This window comes from Heterodontus francisci, chromosome 31 (genome assembly GCF_036365525.1).
Source record: "Heterodontus francisci isolate sHetFra1 chromosome 31, sHetFra1.hap1, whole genome shotgun sequence".
In the NCBI taxonomy this organism is placed as follows: domain Eukaryota; kingdom Metazoa; phylum Chordata; class Chondrichthyes; order Heterodontiformes; family Heterodontidae; genus Heterodontus; species Heterodontus francisci.
The window spans coordinates 31,082,894-31,099,787 of record NC_090401.1 but is presented as its reverse complement, the minus strand read 5'-3'; the positions used below and the strand labels follow the sequence as shown (position 1 = coordinate 31,099,787).

The following is a 16,894-nucleotide window of genomic DNA, read 5'->3' as shown; positions in this document are numbered from 1 at the left end:
CTTATTTTTATATTTAATAAAAATCAATTATATTTTCCCTTTAAAAATTATAATTATTTGGAAGGGCTTAAGGCCCTTTAAAAATGGTGCTGGTGCTGCCCAAATCCAATTCAGCCCATTGTACCATGAAATCAACTTATTACTTTAAAATATTAACTGCGGGCTCCCTGGTTATTATTTTACTAATTAGAGTTAATATTCATCCATATAGATGAGTAAAATATATCAATATTCAGGATCGAACCTCCCAAATCAGCAGGAAGCAAAAATGGGGCAACAACTCAGCGATACCTTTGAACAGAACACCCACATTTCATCTCTGTGCTGTGGATCTAGATGCGGCCTAAACTGAAGGGATGAAAGACTCCTCTGCTGGTTCTGAAGTCTTTGTGTGAAATGGGTTTAAACAGGCTGAGTGGGCAGAATTTATAGCACCTATTTGACGCTAATTTGAAAAGGATATGCTACCAAATTATCAACTTCAACTGTGAGGGTGGAGTAAGAATCAAACTTTTAACACTGGTTCCTTGGGGGTGGGCGGCGGGGGAGGGTGTTGTCACTGGGGGTTCTTCTGATGTTGGGACCAAGCTGAGGAAGATCTTCCTCCTGTCCTTTTCTGGTTGTGCACAAACCTGATAACATTTACTATATTGCTCACGTTATTTCTTTGCTCCTAACAATCACTTTTGGTGCACATCCAGACTCATGAATTAGCAGCTGCATTTTAAAGTGGCAACAAGTTCATGAAAAATGTTTGGCAAACTTTTGGGAAAGAAGAAAAACGGTGCCACTTTGTCACACACAAGTAATGCAGCATAATGTTTTAACACAGTATGTTTCATCACGTTTTGTGTCCAGAAGCATTGCATAGCATGCTATCAACATCTGAAAAGCCTGGAGGCCAAAAACCACAGGTATTTTGGATTTTGTAACATGAGGTTGAGCCTCACAAACCTATTCTAACTTTTTGAAGGAAGTAACTGAGTTGTTGGGATGTCAGTCCCATGGATATCAGGACTGATTCTCCAATTGAGCTCTCCTGGCAAGAATTGGCACTTATAGGGCATGCTGTTCGGGAAATCACAGGCTTACAGACCCTGGTATATTAATTTAAATATTTAAATGGATGGAAAATCAGGGGCTGCAGACCCACGATTTTCTGACCCGTGCTGCTTCTCACCAGGAGTTGCCAATCATGGAATCAACCATATAATCTGCTTGAATTTTCAGAGGGACTTGATAAAATTCACATTGTAAGATTAAGCTTCATAGAATAAATGCTAAATAGGCATTGAAAGTTGGACTGAAATCTGGCTAAACAACAGGAAGCAGAAAATGATAATAAATAGGAAAAGCTCTGGTAAGGGATTGTTAGTAGTGGAGATCCATAGGGCTCTTGAGTTCTGAAGAAAGGTCACAGACTTGAAACATTACCTCTGCTTCTCTCTCCACAGATGCACTTTCTGTTTTTATTTCAGATTTCCAGCATCCGCAGTATTTTGCTTTTATTTGATCCATAGGGCACTATTGGGTGGCAGATGGTCGGCACAGACTCGGTGGGCCGAATGGCCTGTTTCAGTCCTGTATCTCTAAACTAAACTAAACTAAACTAAGCTATCAGAAAATATTTATTATTCTTCAATTGCAGAAAGTAACAGGAACAATCCTGTGCTAAAAATAATGCTTTGGCAATAACTTTATATGGGAATTGTGACCCCACTGTCCCTGAAGCCTCCTGCAACTCTGTGTCAGAAGATTTGGAAAAGTCCTTTGAAGTTAAACCAGGAACAAATAAAGTCCAAAATATGCAACTCATCAACAGCAAGTTGTATTTATATATCTCCCTCAACAAAATAAAACCTCCCAAGGGATTTCACAGAAGTGTCATCAAATAAAATTTGACCAATTAACTTAAGGGCCTCTTCCTGCTGTCCTGGCGAGCCCACCACACTCACCTGTGGTCCGGGGCTCCAGCGCTGGTCCTGGTCCTGGTCTTCCTGTAGTAACAGCAGTGGCCACTGTTTCCAGTGGCATTGCCATTACTACTGAGCTGTCAGCCCTCTGATTAGCCAGCAGCTCTTGTGGAAGAGATCACCATCCTTAAAGGGTCTTTAAAGGGACCCTGACTACAGGCAGTTAAATGGCTGCCTGGACTAAATGCCAAGGGGTCAGGAAGGCGACGGGCACTCCACCGCCTACGTTCCCATCCAGAGGGAGCCCATAAAACTCAGTCTCAAGAGTGCTAAAGAATCGCAAGGATCTTGTCACACTTTATATTTTGTGCTTCTTTCTTCTTGTATTTTTCTGGTGATTTTCCTGTATGTATTTTCTTTGGGTCATATAAGTTTCTATCTTTTGTGATTTCTTTGTATAATGCAGATCATTTACCTCCGATCAAACACAATTCACGCCCGTTGTGGAATTTGGATGGGGGTTCAAAACAGGGCCAAGGTGGGGTTGTCCCCTTCCAGCCTGTCACCGGGACCCCTGTCGTCCAGGTTAAATTCAGGCCTTGGTTTTGAATTTCTTTTTAACTCTGACTTTTTTTCTCACTTTCTCTTGCCACTTTCTGAAATTGTGTCCAGGGACCTTCAGTGAAGTTGTAACTTTCACGCCTGAGTCATGCATACATAAGCAACAAGTTCCCTATTTATATGAGAGTCTGCCACTGTAAATAGTAGTCAGAAGTGTTGTGCAATACCAAAATAAATGGTTTCCCCTGATCCTCCAACACAAATACCAAGTAGAGTGCCCCGCCATTCAGCCCATTGAGCCTGCCCCGCCATTCAGTACGATCTTGGCTGATCATCCACTTCAATGTGTTTTTCCCACACTATCCTCATATACCCTTATGTCATTGATATTTAGAAATCTGTCAATCTCTTCTTTAAACATACTCAATGACTGAGTTCCACACCACGAGCATTAGGGCCCAGCGGACTTCTTTCAGTTTACTATATTTTCTGCACAGCCGCTTCTGCTGCCAATAGAGAACAGCTGACGTTCAAGTTTGACATTGGACAACTACAAAATACAACAGGTATATTTAATATTTAAGATAAGATTTAATATTTAAAATTGAAGCTAGATATAAATATTTAAGATAAATTTGATATAGTGATTCAATAGTTGTTCAGCAGATTGCATTTTTAGTGATGTTTTTAAGTGATTGTTATGAAAATGATAGTGCAAGTACACACCAGTTTATTATAAAACACCAGTGTATTTCCATTTGTATTTTTGTTAATTGGGTCGTGACTTGCGCGATGTTGAAGGCGATGGCTGGCGCTGTCCTCTCTGGGACCAGGGAGCGATGGCCCGACTGTATTCCATTACAGCGATGAGGCCGCACCCAAGGTTTACTGCAACTACAACAACATTTATGATGTTGACGACTCAGCAAAGAAAGGCGCAGAGACCATGACTGGAGATACTAGAGGATGAAATCCCCCTCTCCACTAATTTCAACAGAAGTGTTAACCCACTAATTTCAAATCTGGCCTAATTGTTGGGGGCTGGCGTTTTACACCACCCCGCAGGAGCAGGCTGTCGGGCGAGGACATAAAATTGAGTGAGAGGTGGGGGAATGGGGGCGGGTGCTGCTGTTCCCATCTCGTACCCTTGGCTTCCAGGTCCGGCAGAGGGAGGCTCACCCCTGACTTTTTGGCCAGTGGGCGGGGCTTCCAGCCCAATGTAAAATTCTGGCCGGTGGGGGGGGGAGGGGTGAGACCAGCTCCGCCGGGTCTGGAAACCACACAACAATTTTTGGGTGGCTCATGCCCTTAATTGGCATTGGCTTGGTCTGCCACCCTTCTGGGGCAGGAAGTCCCGCCTCCAGGAGCTGCTGGCCAATCGCCAATCAGCAGGCTGGCATCTCCTCAGTACCAGCAGCTTTCATCTTAAACAATTACTAACTTACAACCTTGTGTCATATTAGGATTTAGGATTAGGTGTCGGCTGCATTTGGTTGGTAACATTCTCTCCTCTGAGTCAGAAGGTTGTGGGTTGAAGTTCCACTCCAAGCACAAAACTCAAAGCTGACACTCCAGTGGAGTGTTGAACTGTCTTGAGGTGCTGGCTGGAATTTTATGGTGGGCATGGGGAAGCCGTCCGCCAATGCAAGAGTTGGTGGTGATCCCGCCTCCACCAGGCATGGGATCCAGACCGGACTTTCAGGTCCCCAGGCCTTTAATTGGTCTTGGGCAAGACTTCCACCTCATTGAGGCAGGAAGTGCTGCCTAATGGAGCTGCCGGCCAATCAGTGGGAGCGATGGCCACTGTTGGCACTGCAACCCAGCTGAAGATTGCAGGGGCAATCAGTCGGGCCCCGGTGAGGCAAGGGAGGTCGGATAGGCGACAAGGGGTGGAGGGTGGGGGTGGTGCGTGTTGGGCGATGGGGGTAGTTGGGGCTTCAGGGGTGGCCCTCCATCGGGCTCAGGTTGACCGATCAGGAGGACCCCCCAGCTGTCAGAAGGCTGCCTCCTTTTATCAGACCCACCAAAGGTTTCTATTCGGTTCGCCAATCTGAACTAATATTGGAGTTGCAGTGCCTAAGTAGTGGCTGATGGACTAATAATGGCAGACACGCAATGCTTTGCTGGACATGATAAAGTCTGAAGAGAGCTGGGGAGAGGAGTGGAGCAGCGCCAGGCTGTTGAAGTTTCTAGCCACCAGGGAAGGTTGAAGACGCTCACTACCTCCTTTTTGCCCGCCCCTGCCGTCTGGCAGAGTGAAATTGCCAGGGCCCCAGGCGATAACCCAACAAGCTGGCAGTGCCCATTTAACCAAGAGAGAGAGCCGAGCCCATTTAACCGGGAGCCCCTTCAACCAGGAGCGAGAGCAGGAGCCCTGATATCTATCTCAAACAGTGTTTACCCAAAATACTTATCGAAAGAAAGATGGTGGCTCATGAATACAGCAAGGAAAGGAAAATTGATCCTGAATGTCGAGCATTCAAACACTCTTGGACAACGAGGGCCATATTGTGTCTGATGTGACAAGAAGGTAGCTGTTTTCAAGGAATACAATATCAAGCGACATTATTCTTGTAAGATACGTTTCTAATGCCTTTAACTTTCCGAAATTTGTTCACCCCTACGGAGGACAAAAATTGTAATGTGGCCCCTCATGCAAAAAGTTTGGACACCGATGCTCTATCCTCTATCCATGTGTCATATATTAGTGCCAATATTGGGCTGGATTTTATAGTTCACCACCCGCCTGTCACTAGGCCCTTAAGTGGCCTATTAATGGAGTCAGGGGGTGTTGCCTTGTAAAACGAGGAACCTACCTGTGGCTTGGGGGTGGGGCCCTCCTCTATGGGCAATCTGTGGTTCATGGAGGGCCCTGGCTGGAAAACAATGCACCTCCCAGGGCTCCACTCCTCCTGGGCTTTATGACCACCACCGCACCCACCACCCCCCCCCCCCCGCAACCCCACTCGCTGCGGCCTTCCGGACTGGCCTCAGCAACCCCTCCTCTCTTACCTGAGGTCTGGGGTTCCAGCGCTGGGCCTGGGTCCCAGGCTTCTGCAATACCGGCAGTGGCCACTGCTCCCAGTGATTGGCCGGCAGCTCTTGGAGGCAGGATCCTCCAAGGGACAGGGATGCTGGCGCGGGACACTCGGACAGGAAAACAACAGAGGATCTCTCTGAGGCTTGGGGGTGGGGGGCGGGGTGGGACATGAAAAGGCTGAGGCAGGAAGCCCCGTCTCCTCCACAAAATCCAGCCCATCATGAGCTCTTATCTTGTGTAATAACCTTTTTATGTGGCACTTTATCAATTCCCTTTTGGAAATTCAAATACATCTACTGGTTTTTATTATTTATTTATTTATTCCCCTCTAATGAAAGACTTTTTTTAAGTTTACAGTGTGCAAATTAGCAGATTATCATGTTGTGGATAGCTGGAGCTGCAGCTATAGGTGCAGGTAAGCACTATTTGACTGCAAAATATATATATTTTTAAATAATAGACAAAAACATCCTAGGAAGGGGACTACTGAAGTGGATCTAGCAGCAGTATTGCACATTACACAAAGTGTGACAATGCTCTCAAAAATTTACAAAGGAAATTAGTAGATCTCCCATTGCATTGCTCATTGTTAGTCGGAGGATATCGACTCGGAGTCAGAAGGTCGTATGTTCAATTTCCACTCCAGAGACTTGAGCAAATAACCTCGGCTGATACATCTTTGCAGTACTGAGGGAGTGCGGAATTGTCGGAGGTGTCATCTTTCAGATGAGCTGTTAAACCGAGTTTGATCACCAATAACCTGCTCACTGATACTGAATTGAGGTTTCACCAGGACCCTCAGCTCCAGAACTCATTACAGCCTTGATTCAAATACGGACAAAAAAGCTGAATTTTAGACATGAGATGAGAGTGACTGCCCTTGACATCGGGGCAACATTTGATCGAGTGCAGCATCAAGGAGCCCTAGTAAAATTGAAATCAATTGGAATTCAGAGAGAAATCTCCACTGGCTTCAGTGTTACCTAGTACAAATTAAGATGTTTGTGGCTGTTCGAGACAAATCATCTGAGCCTCCAGACATCACTCAGGGTAATGGCTTAGGCCCAACCGTCTTCAGCTGCTCCATCAATGATCTTCACTCCATTGTAAGGTCAGAAGTCGGGATGTTTGTTAGTGATTGCATAATGTTAATTGCATTCTCAATCTCTCAGATATTGAAGCAAATTATAACCAAATGCAGCAAGACCTGGACAACATCCAGACTTGTGCTGATAATTGGCAAGTAACTTTCATGCCACACAAGTGCCAAACAATGACCATTTCCAACAAGAGACAGTCTAACCAACTCCCCTTGTTATTCAATATTATTACCATCAATGAATCCCCTACCATCAATATTCTGTGGTTATCATTGACAAGGAACTTAACAGAACCAGCCATACAAATACTGTGACTGCAAGAGCAGGTCGGAGGCTGGAAATTCTGTGGTGAGTAACTCTCCCCTCGTGACTCCCCAAAGCCTGTCCACCATCTAAAAGGCACAAGTCAGGAGTGTGTTGGAGTACTCTCCACTTGCCTGGATGAGTGCAGCTCTAACAACACTCATACAGCTCAACAACGTTTATGACAAAGCAGCCCATTTGATCTGTACCCCATCCACCACCTTAAACATTTACTCCCTCCACCACCAGAACAACTTGGTCGCCGTGTGTACCATCTACAAGATGCACTGCAGCAACTCACCAAGGCTCCATAGACAGCACCTTCCAAACACCCAGCCTCTACCACCTTGTAGTGCAAGGGCAGCAGGCTCATGGGAACACCAACAGCTCCAAGTTCCCCTCCCAAATCACACACCATCCTAACTTGGAACTGTATCACTTTTCCTTCATGGTCACTGGGTCAAAATCTTGGAACTTCCTGTCTAATTGCACTGTGGGAGTACCTTCAGCACATGGACTGCAGTGGTTCAAGAGGACAGCTCACCACCACCTTCTCAGGAACAGTTAAGGATGGCCAATAAATGCTGGCCATTCCAGCCATGTCCACATCCTTGAATTAATAAATTTCAAAAAATGTATAAAATCCCATGGTTCAATTAAAAGAAGTACAGGGCAGTTCTCCCAGTGTCCTGGACAACATTTATCCTTTAGCATCACTAAAACAGATTGTCTGGTCATTACCTCATTGATATTAGTGGGACCTTGCTGTGTGAAAATTAACTGCTGCATTTTTTACATTATGACACTGACTGCATCTCAGAAAAGTACCTCATTTGTTGTTAACCACTTTTGGAAGTACTGCGGTCATGCAAGGTGTTATATAAATGCAAGTTCTTTTTATATTACAGTCCTCCAAACAGCCAGGGAGAGATAGAGGAGCAGATATATGGGCAAATTTCTGAGAGGTGTAAAAATAATAGGGTAATAATAGGGGATTTCAACTTCCCCGATATCAACTGGGATAGTCTTAGTGCAAAAGGCTAAAAGGGGGTGGAATTTTTAAAATGCATACGGGCGAACTTTTTGAGCCAGCACGTAGAAAGTCCTACAAGAGAAGGGGCAGTACTGGACCTAGTCCTAGGGAATGAAGCCGGACAAGTGGTAGAAGTATCAGTGGGGGAGCATTTCGGGGATAGTGACCGTAACGCTAAGATTTAAGGCAGTTATGGAAAAGGACAAAAAGGGACTGGTAATAAAGGTACTGTATTGGGGGAAGGCCAATTTCAATATGATAAAACTGGCCAAAGTGGGCTGGGAGCAGCTACTTGTAGGAAAGTCTACATCAGACCAGTGGGAGTCATTCAAAGAAGAAATAGTGAGAGTTCAGAGCCAACATGTAACCATTAAGGTGAAGGATAGGACCAACAAGTCCAGGGAACCCTGGATGTCAAGGGATATAGAGGATTGGATAAGGAAGAAAAAAAGGAGGCTTATGGCAGATTCAGAGTGCTAGAAACAGTGGAGGTCTTAGAGGAGTATAGAAAGTGTAGGGGGGTACTTAAAAAAAGTAATTAGGAGAGCGAAGAGGGGACATGAAAAAACCAATGGCGAGCAAGATAAAGGAAAATCCCAAGGCGTTTTATAACTATATTCAGGGCAAGAGGATAATCAGGGAAAGCGTAGAGCCCATTAGGGACCAAAGTGGCAATCTGTGTGCGGAGCCGGAGGACATTGGTGAGGCTTTAAATGATTACTTTTCATCTGTGTTCATTATGGAGAAGGACAATGTAGGTGCAGAGATCAGGGAGGGGGATTGTGATATACTTGAACATATTAGCATTGAAAGTCATAGAGTCGTACAGCATAGAAACAGGCCCTTCGGCCCACCACGTCCATGCCGACCATAATGCCTATCTATACTAATCCCACCTGCCTGCATTAATTCCATATCCCTCTATGCCTTGCTCATTCAAGTACCTGTCCAGATGCCTCTTAAATGTTGCTACTGTTCTTGCCTCCTCCACCTCCTCAGGCAGCTCATTCCAAATACCCACTATTCTTTGTGTGAAAAATGTACCCCTTTGATCCCTTTTAAACCTCCTCCCTTTCACCTTAAATCTATGCCCTCTAGTTTTAGTCACCCCTACCATGGGAAACAGACTCTGGCTGTCTACCCTATTTATGCCTCTCATAATTTTATATACCTCTAGCATGACCCTTCTCAGCCTTCTTTGCTCCAGGGAAAACAGACACAGCCTATCCAATTTCTCTTTATAACTCAAGCCCTCCAAACCAGGCAACATCCTTGTGAATCTTTTCTGCAGTTTTAGCAGGCTTAACAGTGGATAAATCCCCAGGCCCAAATGAGATGTATCCCAGGCTGTTATGTGAGGCAAGGGAGGAGATGGCAGGGGCTCTGACACAAATTTTCAAATCCTCTCAGTAGGTTCGCAGATGACATGAAAATTGGTGGTGTCGTAAATAGTGAGGAGGAAAGCCTTAGATTACAGGACGATATAGATGGGCGGAGCAGTGGTAAATGGAATTTAATCCTGAGGAGTGTGAGGTGATGCATTTTGGGAGGACGAACAAGGCAAGGGCATATACAATGGATGGCAGGATCCTAGGAAGTACAGAGGGTCAGAGGGACCTGGGTGTACTTGTCCATATATCACTGAAGGCAGCAACACAGGTAGATAAGGTGGTTAGGAAGGCATATGGGATACTTGCCTTTATTAGCTAAGGCATAGAATATAAGAGCAGGGAGGTTATCTGTATAAAACACTAGTTAGGCCACAGCTGAAGTACTGTATACAGTTCTGGGCACCACACTATGGAAGGATGTGATTGCACTGGAGAGGGTGCAGAGGAGATTCACCAGGATGTTGTCTGGGCTGGAGCATTTCAGCTATGAAGAGAGACTGAAAAGGCTCGGGTTGTTTTCCTTAGAGCAGAGAAGGCTGAGGGCGCAGCTGATTGAGGTATATAAAATTGAGGGGCATTGATAGGTTAGATAGGAAGAAACTTTGTCCGTTAGCAGAGGGGTCGATAACCAGGGGGTGTTGATTTAGGGTAAGGGGCAGGTGGTTTAGAGGGGATTTGAGGAAAAACTTTTCACCCAGGGGGTGGTTGGAATCTGGAACGCACTGCCTGAAGAGGTGGTAGAGGCAGGAACCCTTACAACATTTAAGAAGTATTTAGATGAGCACTTGAAACGCCATAGCATACAAGGCTACGGGCCAAGTGCAGGAAAATGGGATTAGAATAGTTAGGTGCTTGATGGCCGGGAGAGACACGGTGGACTGAAGGGCCTGTTTCTGTGCTGTATAACTCTATGACTCTATATAGTCTTGCATCTATCCATGTCATATTTGTGTTGCTATTTCACTCTCTATCGCTCTCACATTCTACTTTTTTACTCCATCTCTTGCCAGAACTTGATTTTCTTTTTTTGCTTGTTTCTCTATGTTCTTCTGCTCCCATATGTTTTTATTTTCAGATGCGGTGGGTAGTGGAAGCCATAGCCATTTATTTCTTATCCCTTTCGCCAGCTACTTCTGTTCCTATTCCCCAGCTCCCGACCCTCACACCACCAAAGCATGATCCAGAACCCAATTTCTTAGAAGGAAACTGGAAAACTAGCAGTCCATAGCTCGATTGGCGGTTTAGAGACCACCCAACAGACAACTAGACAGGATCAACTTCGAGGGCAGTCTCCCAGGGGTCTCGTTTTGGGGAAAGAATTTTGGTAGGAGTCTGCGGCAACTGAGGCCCAAAATATTTCCTTGCGGTGTCTGGAAAAGCACTCCTGCACCTCTAGGCCTCACAAGAAAAGCAAAAACGCTTTATTTCTATGGGCCTCTTCTGCCTGGAGCTCCTTCTTCAAATCGCAGAAAATCTACAACGGTATCGCTGCTCATGACAGCAGTTAAAGTTGCAGTTGGATCCTGATGTCATCAGGACCTGACACGCATATGTAAAGAAGGCCTGAGCTGGCTTTGGACTTGTGTTCTTGACACCTATTCAGTAGAGCAGGTTAAAATTCAAATCAGTGAATCCCTGATGGATTTCTGTTGGGTAAGTTACCTGGTCAATTTTAACTCCCACCCACCTAGTTTCTGCTGGGTGGGCCGGTTTAGATCACCCCTGATATGTTTAAAGTAGACAACAGTGATGTAATATATTATTTTCAAGTAATTCAGCAGCTGTATCAACTAAAGAAGGAAGGACACGGTAGGAAGTTATGGTGTACAATGGGACTATCACAGTTTAGGAACATAGGAGCAGGAGTAGGCCATTCAGCCCATCGAGCCTGCCCCGCCATTCAGTATGATCATGGCTGATCATCCACTTTAATGCCTTTTTCCCACAATATCCTCATATCCCCTTATGTCATTTGTATTTACAAATTTGTCAATCTCTGCTTTAAACATACTCAATGACTGAGTTTTCACAGCCCTCTGGGGTAGTGAATTCCAAAGATTCACAACCCTCTGAGTAAAGAAATTTTTCCTCATCTCTGACCTAAGCTTCCCCCTTATTTTGAAATTGTGTCCCCTGGTACGAGACTCCCCAACCAGGGGAAACATCTTAGCTGCATCTACCCTGTCTATCCCTTTAAGTATTTTGTAGGTTTCAATGAGATTACTCTCATTCTTCGAAACTCAAGAGAATACAGGCCCAGTTTCCCCAATCTCTCTTCATAGGACAGTCCTGCCATCCCGGGAACAAGTCTGGTGTTGCACTCCCTCTATGGCAATAATACCCTTCCTAAGGTAAGGGGACCAAAACTGCACGCAGTACTCCAAGTGCAGTCTAACCAATGTTCTATACAATTGAAGCAAGATTTTACTACTCCTGTACTCAAATCCTCTTGCGATAAAGGCTAACATACCATTAGCCTTCCTAATTGCTTGCTGCACCTGCGTGTTAGCTTTCAGTGACTTATTGACAAGGACACCGAGGTCCCTTTGTACGTCTACACCTTCTAATCTCTTAGCATTTAAGAAATACTCTGCACATCTATTCCTCCTACCCAAGTGGATAACCTCACATTTTTCCACATTATATTCCATCTGCCATGTTCTTGCCCACTCATTAAGTCTGTCCAAATCCCCTTGAAGCTACTTGGCATCTTCCTCACAACACACATTCCCACCTAGTTTTGTGTTATCCGTGAACTTGGAAATATTACATTTGGTTCCCACATCCAAATCAATGTTAGATATTGTGCAGAGCTGGGGCTCAAACACTGATCCCCGCGTATCCCACTAGTCACAGCCTGCCAACGTGAGAATGAGCCAGTTATTCCCACTCTCTGCTTTCTGCCTGTTAACCAATCCTTAATCCATGCCAGTATAGTACCTCCTATCCCATGTGCTTTAATTTTGCAAACCAATCTCCTGTGGGGGACTTTATCAAAAGCCTTCTGAAAATCCAGGTATACCACATCCACCGACTCCCCTTTATCAATTCTGTTCGTAACATCCTCAATAAAAATCCCAACGGGTTCATCAAACATGATTTCCCAATCAGATCATTATTATCCAAGTGTCCATTTATCACATCCTTTAGAATGGATTCGAGCATTTTCCCAATGACTAATGTAAGGCTAACAGGTTTGTTATTCCCTGTTTTCTCTCTCCTTTCCTTCTTAAATAGTCAGGTGACATTTGCAACCTTCCAATCTGCAGGAACTGCTCCAGAATCTATAGAATTTTGGAAGATGATCACCAATGCATCCACTATTTCCATAGCTTCCTCTTTTAACACTCTGGGATATAGAATATCAGGTCCTGGGGACTTATCAACCTTCAGCCCCATTAATTTCTCCTATACAACTTTCTTACGTATACTAATTTCTAATAAGTAATATTAGTTCAGTCACAGTGCACGTAATGTGACAACTTACAGCACTACCTTTACATACAGTATGATTAGATTGCTGCAAGCAGTCAATATTTTACTATTTGATAGATGTTCCTCTATAATTTTCAGTCCAAGCATCACAAAATGAATCATGAGATACATTTGTTGGTAGCTGTTATTCTTGAACTGCTGTTTAATTCTGCTACCTCTATTCGGCTTCAGTGCTGTTCAAGGTTGAGCGATAGAATTTTGATGGGAGTTCTCCAGATTATCTGCAATAACTTTTGAATATAAGCAAAAACCTTGAAGAAAAGGCACAAGTGGCCATTTGTATCATTTCTGTAGGTTTTCTGCTAAAATTACAGCAAATAATCCGGAGCACCCCTGTGGAAATTCCAGATAGGGGATCTTGAGGAAAATTGTGAAGCATATCTTGGATCTGGATTATTATAAATATAATTGATATTGCAAAATACTGGATTGAAATGTTGTAAAGGAAATAAACCATCATTGCAGACAGGAAGAATTCTGATATGCTACAATTGTATGTATCAGGCTTTAGGCAATATTGTTAAGCTCCTGTGTGTATATGTGTTGTGTTTAAATGTGGATGTTTCATCCTTCAGTTACAACCATTGTTGCTGCTCCAGTGGTTCTGGGAGCAGTGGGATTTACCAGCGCTGGAATAGCAGGCAGTTCTATTGCATCAAGTATGATGTCTACAGCAGCTGTCGCCAATGGAGGAGGTGTAGCAGCTGGAAGTCTGGTGGCTGTCCTTCAGTCTGCTGGTAAGCTTCAGTGATAAGTAATGAACATTTCTCAATCTTTCTTGTTTAAAGCCTCCCTGATAGTATTTGAATTCCTGGGCATCTATGATAGTGCTGAATAAATTTTTATATTACCCAATTGTCTCGGAAACTTATCAGTACAGTTTTAATAGAAGCGAGAAGGCACTTTTGCAATAAATGTTAATACTATTATGTTTTAACCTCAACAACATGCTAATGATAAATGAGTTGGCTTTATTGTAAATACAAATAAAGAAATTAACGGTAAAATCAGTTATAATAGGGTTTTGATCTTTCCTCTGGATACTGTTTAGATCTGGATTATAAGAATTGTTGATTATTAACAAATTGTTGACATGTCATATTGTGTGCAATTAATTCACATTTATATTTTTCTTTTCTTTAAAGGGGCCGCTGGACTCTCTGCAGGTGCCAACATTGTGTTGGGAACTGCAGGTGCTTTCCTAGGTTCGATCCTACGCTACGGAAAGTAAAAGTGCCTTAAGACAACTGAAAATAATGAACATCTTTCCTTTACATGCTGTATATGAAGAAGAATCTGACTGAAAATAAATAAAGGCTCTGAATATTATGTCTTTTCTCTGTGACTGTTTTGCCTTTCAGAATATAGCAGTGTGAAAGATATTATGCAGCAGTTAAGCTCTGGCAGTAGGTTTTAATCTCCCATCATCGTCAACTACACCCCGTTTCAAGCCAAAATTCTAGCCATGAAACATTCACTATCTCTATTCTGGATTAATGAGCAATTGTATCAGTTTTTCTTTTACATTTACTTCTGACTTTTTTTTTTGCCTTTAACTAAATTGTGTGTTACAGGAGTATACCCTGTTATGTACAATTTTGAAAATCTCATGGTTGCTTTAATGGCCAGGTAAACTTCTTTCAAACCGATGGATTGTTTTAAGATCCTAGTTGAAGAGTTTTCATGTTTGAGATGTATTTGTACTTGTGTTTATTTTTTTAAGACACAGAAGTTCCTTTGCTTGTTTCTAAAGACTGGAATCCTCTTCACATTATATTTGGGTTACTGCCAATCAGTAAGTTTTTTTTTAACATCCAAGCTTTTTAAAAAAAACTTCCATTTTATTATCTCCTTATCTCATGTAGAATGGGCAGATAACTGAATGATGGAATGCCAAGACTTGGGAAGCGAGTAGATTAATCATTTCAGCACTTGCATGCCTCAAACACCCATTCTATTGGCTCCGTGCCTGTGTTAACTTTTCCAATCACTTCTCTTCTTCTCTCTCATACTTAGGGGGAAGTCAGAGTGACTGGGAGAGCAATTTGTGCTAATGAGATACTGGTTTAAGCCAAATGTTTGGCAAGAAAGAGGTTCTAGATCCATACTGTTAGACCAAGGCGAATTTCACCCCATCAAATGTCATTTGCTGAGGTCATCAAAATGCATTCTTAGGTTTACAGGCAGACGTTAGCACAACTTTGAACACATCTCCGGAACCTATCCTTTAGTCTTGAATGTGTGCCCTGCTGACGTATGGGTATGGTATGGAGATGGTGGCAGACAGGTTCAACACTGCACAATATCTTAAACACCCCAGAATAACATAGAGAAGGCTCAATAGTTGAAGGAATCTTCAAGGTAAAACCACAGTACCATGAACCAAGTTGATGGCAAAATACTGCATGTAACAAGGTGCTGCAAGCTGACCTATTCCACCTTCACTATGCATCCGTGCCACACCTTCAGGCAAGCTTGCAACTCTCATTGCCTCACATCACTATATTCCAATGGGGCATACATTCAAGCCACGGCTTGCAATAATGCACTGACATGGAATCATTGAAACACAACACAGCTGCAATGACTGTCACCATGGGCAGAATTTAATGCGGCCCTTTAAAGTGGGAGTGGTGGCATGGGGGAACAGAGAATCGCATCAGAACCATCCATCCGGAAATCCAGTGTTGTGACAACGGTCCCAGATTTTGCCAGCGGCAGGAAAGGACCAAGGCAGCATTACTGCCCTGATATGACAGGAATCTATTTTAAATTGCTGAGCAGTTGTTTGTAATGCATTTACATCTAATTAACCTCGATTTTAAAGATTGGCTCTTGATTTAGTGGACAGCGGGCGGCTTCGGTTTCACGACAGTTAAAACACCGGCCACAACGATGCGAGAGGCCTCAGTGCCATGACAGGGAGGCAGCTATGAACAATGCTGCAGCGGGAAAGAGGGGGATTCGGAGGACATTGTCAGTCTATGTTGCTGTATGCTCAGCAAGGGGGGCGGAGTTGGGGTCTCGGGGGCTCTGCAAGAGGGATGCGCTTGGGCTTGGGTTTGCGGGGGCTGTATTGGGTAACCAAACTGCTGTGAGAGATGTTTGGTCACCCTTGCTGCTTGATGAGAGGGTCGACTATCAGCAGGGTGGGTACTGAGGACTATCACGGAGTCCACCAGGAGAATTGTCAAAAGCTCAGTTGCCAAGGCAGGGTTGTCTCTGCATCAACAGTGCTCTGGTGGCCCACAGGTTACCTGGCATGAGTCTCATACACCCTGTCAATTTTGGACCACCATGGCATGACACAGCACCTCGGATGGAGGGAGGGCCAAGAGTCAGCTGTGCCTGCCCGTGAAGCTCCTCGATGGGAGCATCAGAAGCTGGCCATGCCAAGAAGGGCCCACCTGCACAAGAGAGTGTACCAGTCTCGAATCAGCCACCTCCAAATTTCCGTGCGGTATTCTCAGTGAAGACTACGGCTCTTCAGGGAGTCCATCACAGACTAATGCACAGCTGTAGGTTGAGTTGTGATCTATGGGATTTGCGGGGGGGTCACCCTATGCCAATGGCCCTGATGATCACTATGGCACTAAAACTTTCTGCAGCTGGATCTTTCCAGGTTCCATCGGGAACATGTGTGGGGTCTCCCAGGCAGAAGCCCATTGGCTTAATCAAGGAGGTGACAAATGCCCTGTTCAAGAGAGCCGGTGACTATATGAACTACCAGACCAACACTGACAGTCAGGACAAGAGGGCCATCAGGTTCGGGGCCAACACTGGATTTATGTCGGTGTAAGTTGTGATAGACGGCTCGCGTATGGGCATCAATGTTCCCACGGACCATCCAGCTGCCTTAATCAACAGGAAAGCATTTCCTGCTGGTGTGTGCCCACTTCCTGGGAAGCAGCCATGATGCTTACACACGTCTACAGTCCCGGTGCCACAGCTTTTCAGGACACCGCTTGCCTCAGGGATGGATTATCGGTGACAAGGGCTACCCATCAAAGACATGGCTACTGATGCCTTTGAACAGCCTCCGCACTGCAGCAGAGGAG

At 44.3% G+C, this 16,894-nt stretch overlaps 1 protein-coding gene across 2 annotated transcripts; it reads left to right on the top strand.

Moving 5' to 3' along the window:
* The first annotated feature begins 2,677 nt into the window (after positions 1–2,677).
* LOC137346950 (interferon alpha-inducible protein 27-like protein 2) lies at positions 2,678–14,165 on the top strand. 2 transcript variants are annotated; one of them, XM_068010901.1, is made up of 4 exons: positions 2,678–3,040; positions 5,872–5,929; positions 13,412–13,573; positions 13,982–14,165. In XM_068010901.1, the coding sequence occupies exons 2-4, from the start codon at positions 5,893–5,895 to the stop codon at positions 14,065–14,067; spliced, it is 285 nt and encodes a 94-aa protein (XP_067867002.1). In that variant the 5' UTR covers positions 2,678–3,040; positions 5,872–5,892; the 3' UTR covers positions 14,068–14,165. The 2 variants fall into 2 exon arrangements, with proteins under 2 accessions (XP_067867002.1, XP_067867003.1); XM_068010902.1 differs by having other exon boundaries at positions 5,865–5,929.
* Positions 14,166–16,894: the final 2,729 nt, after the last annotated feature.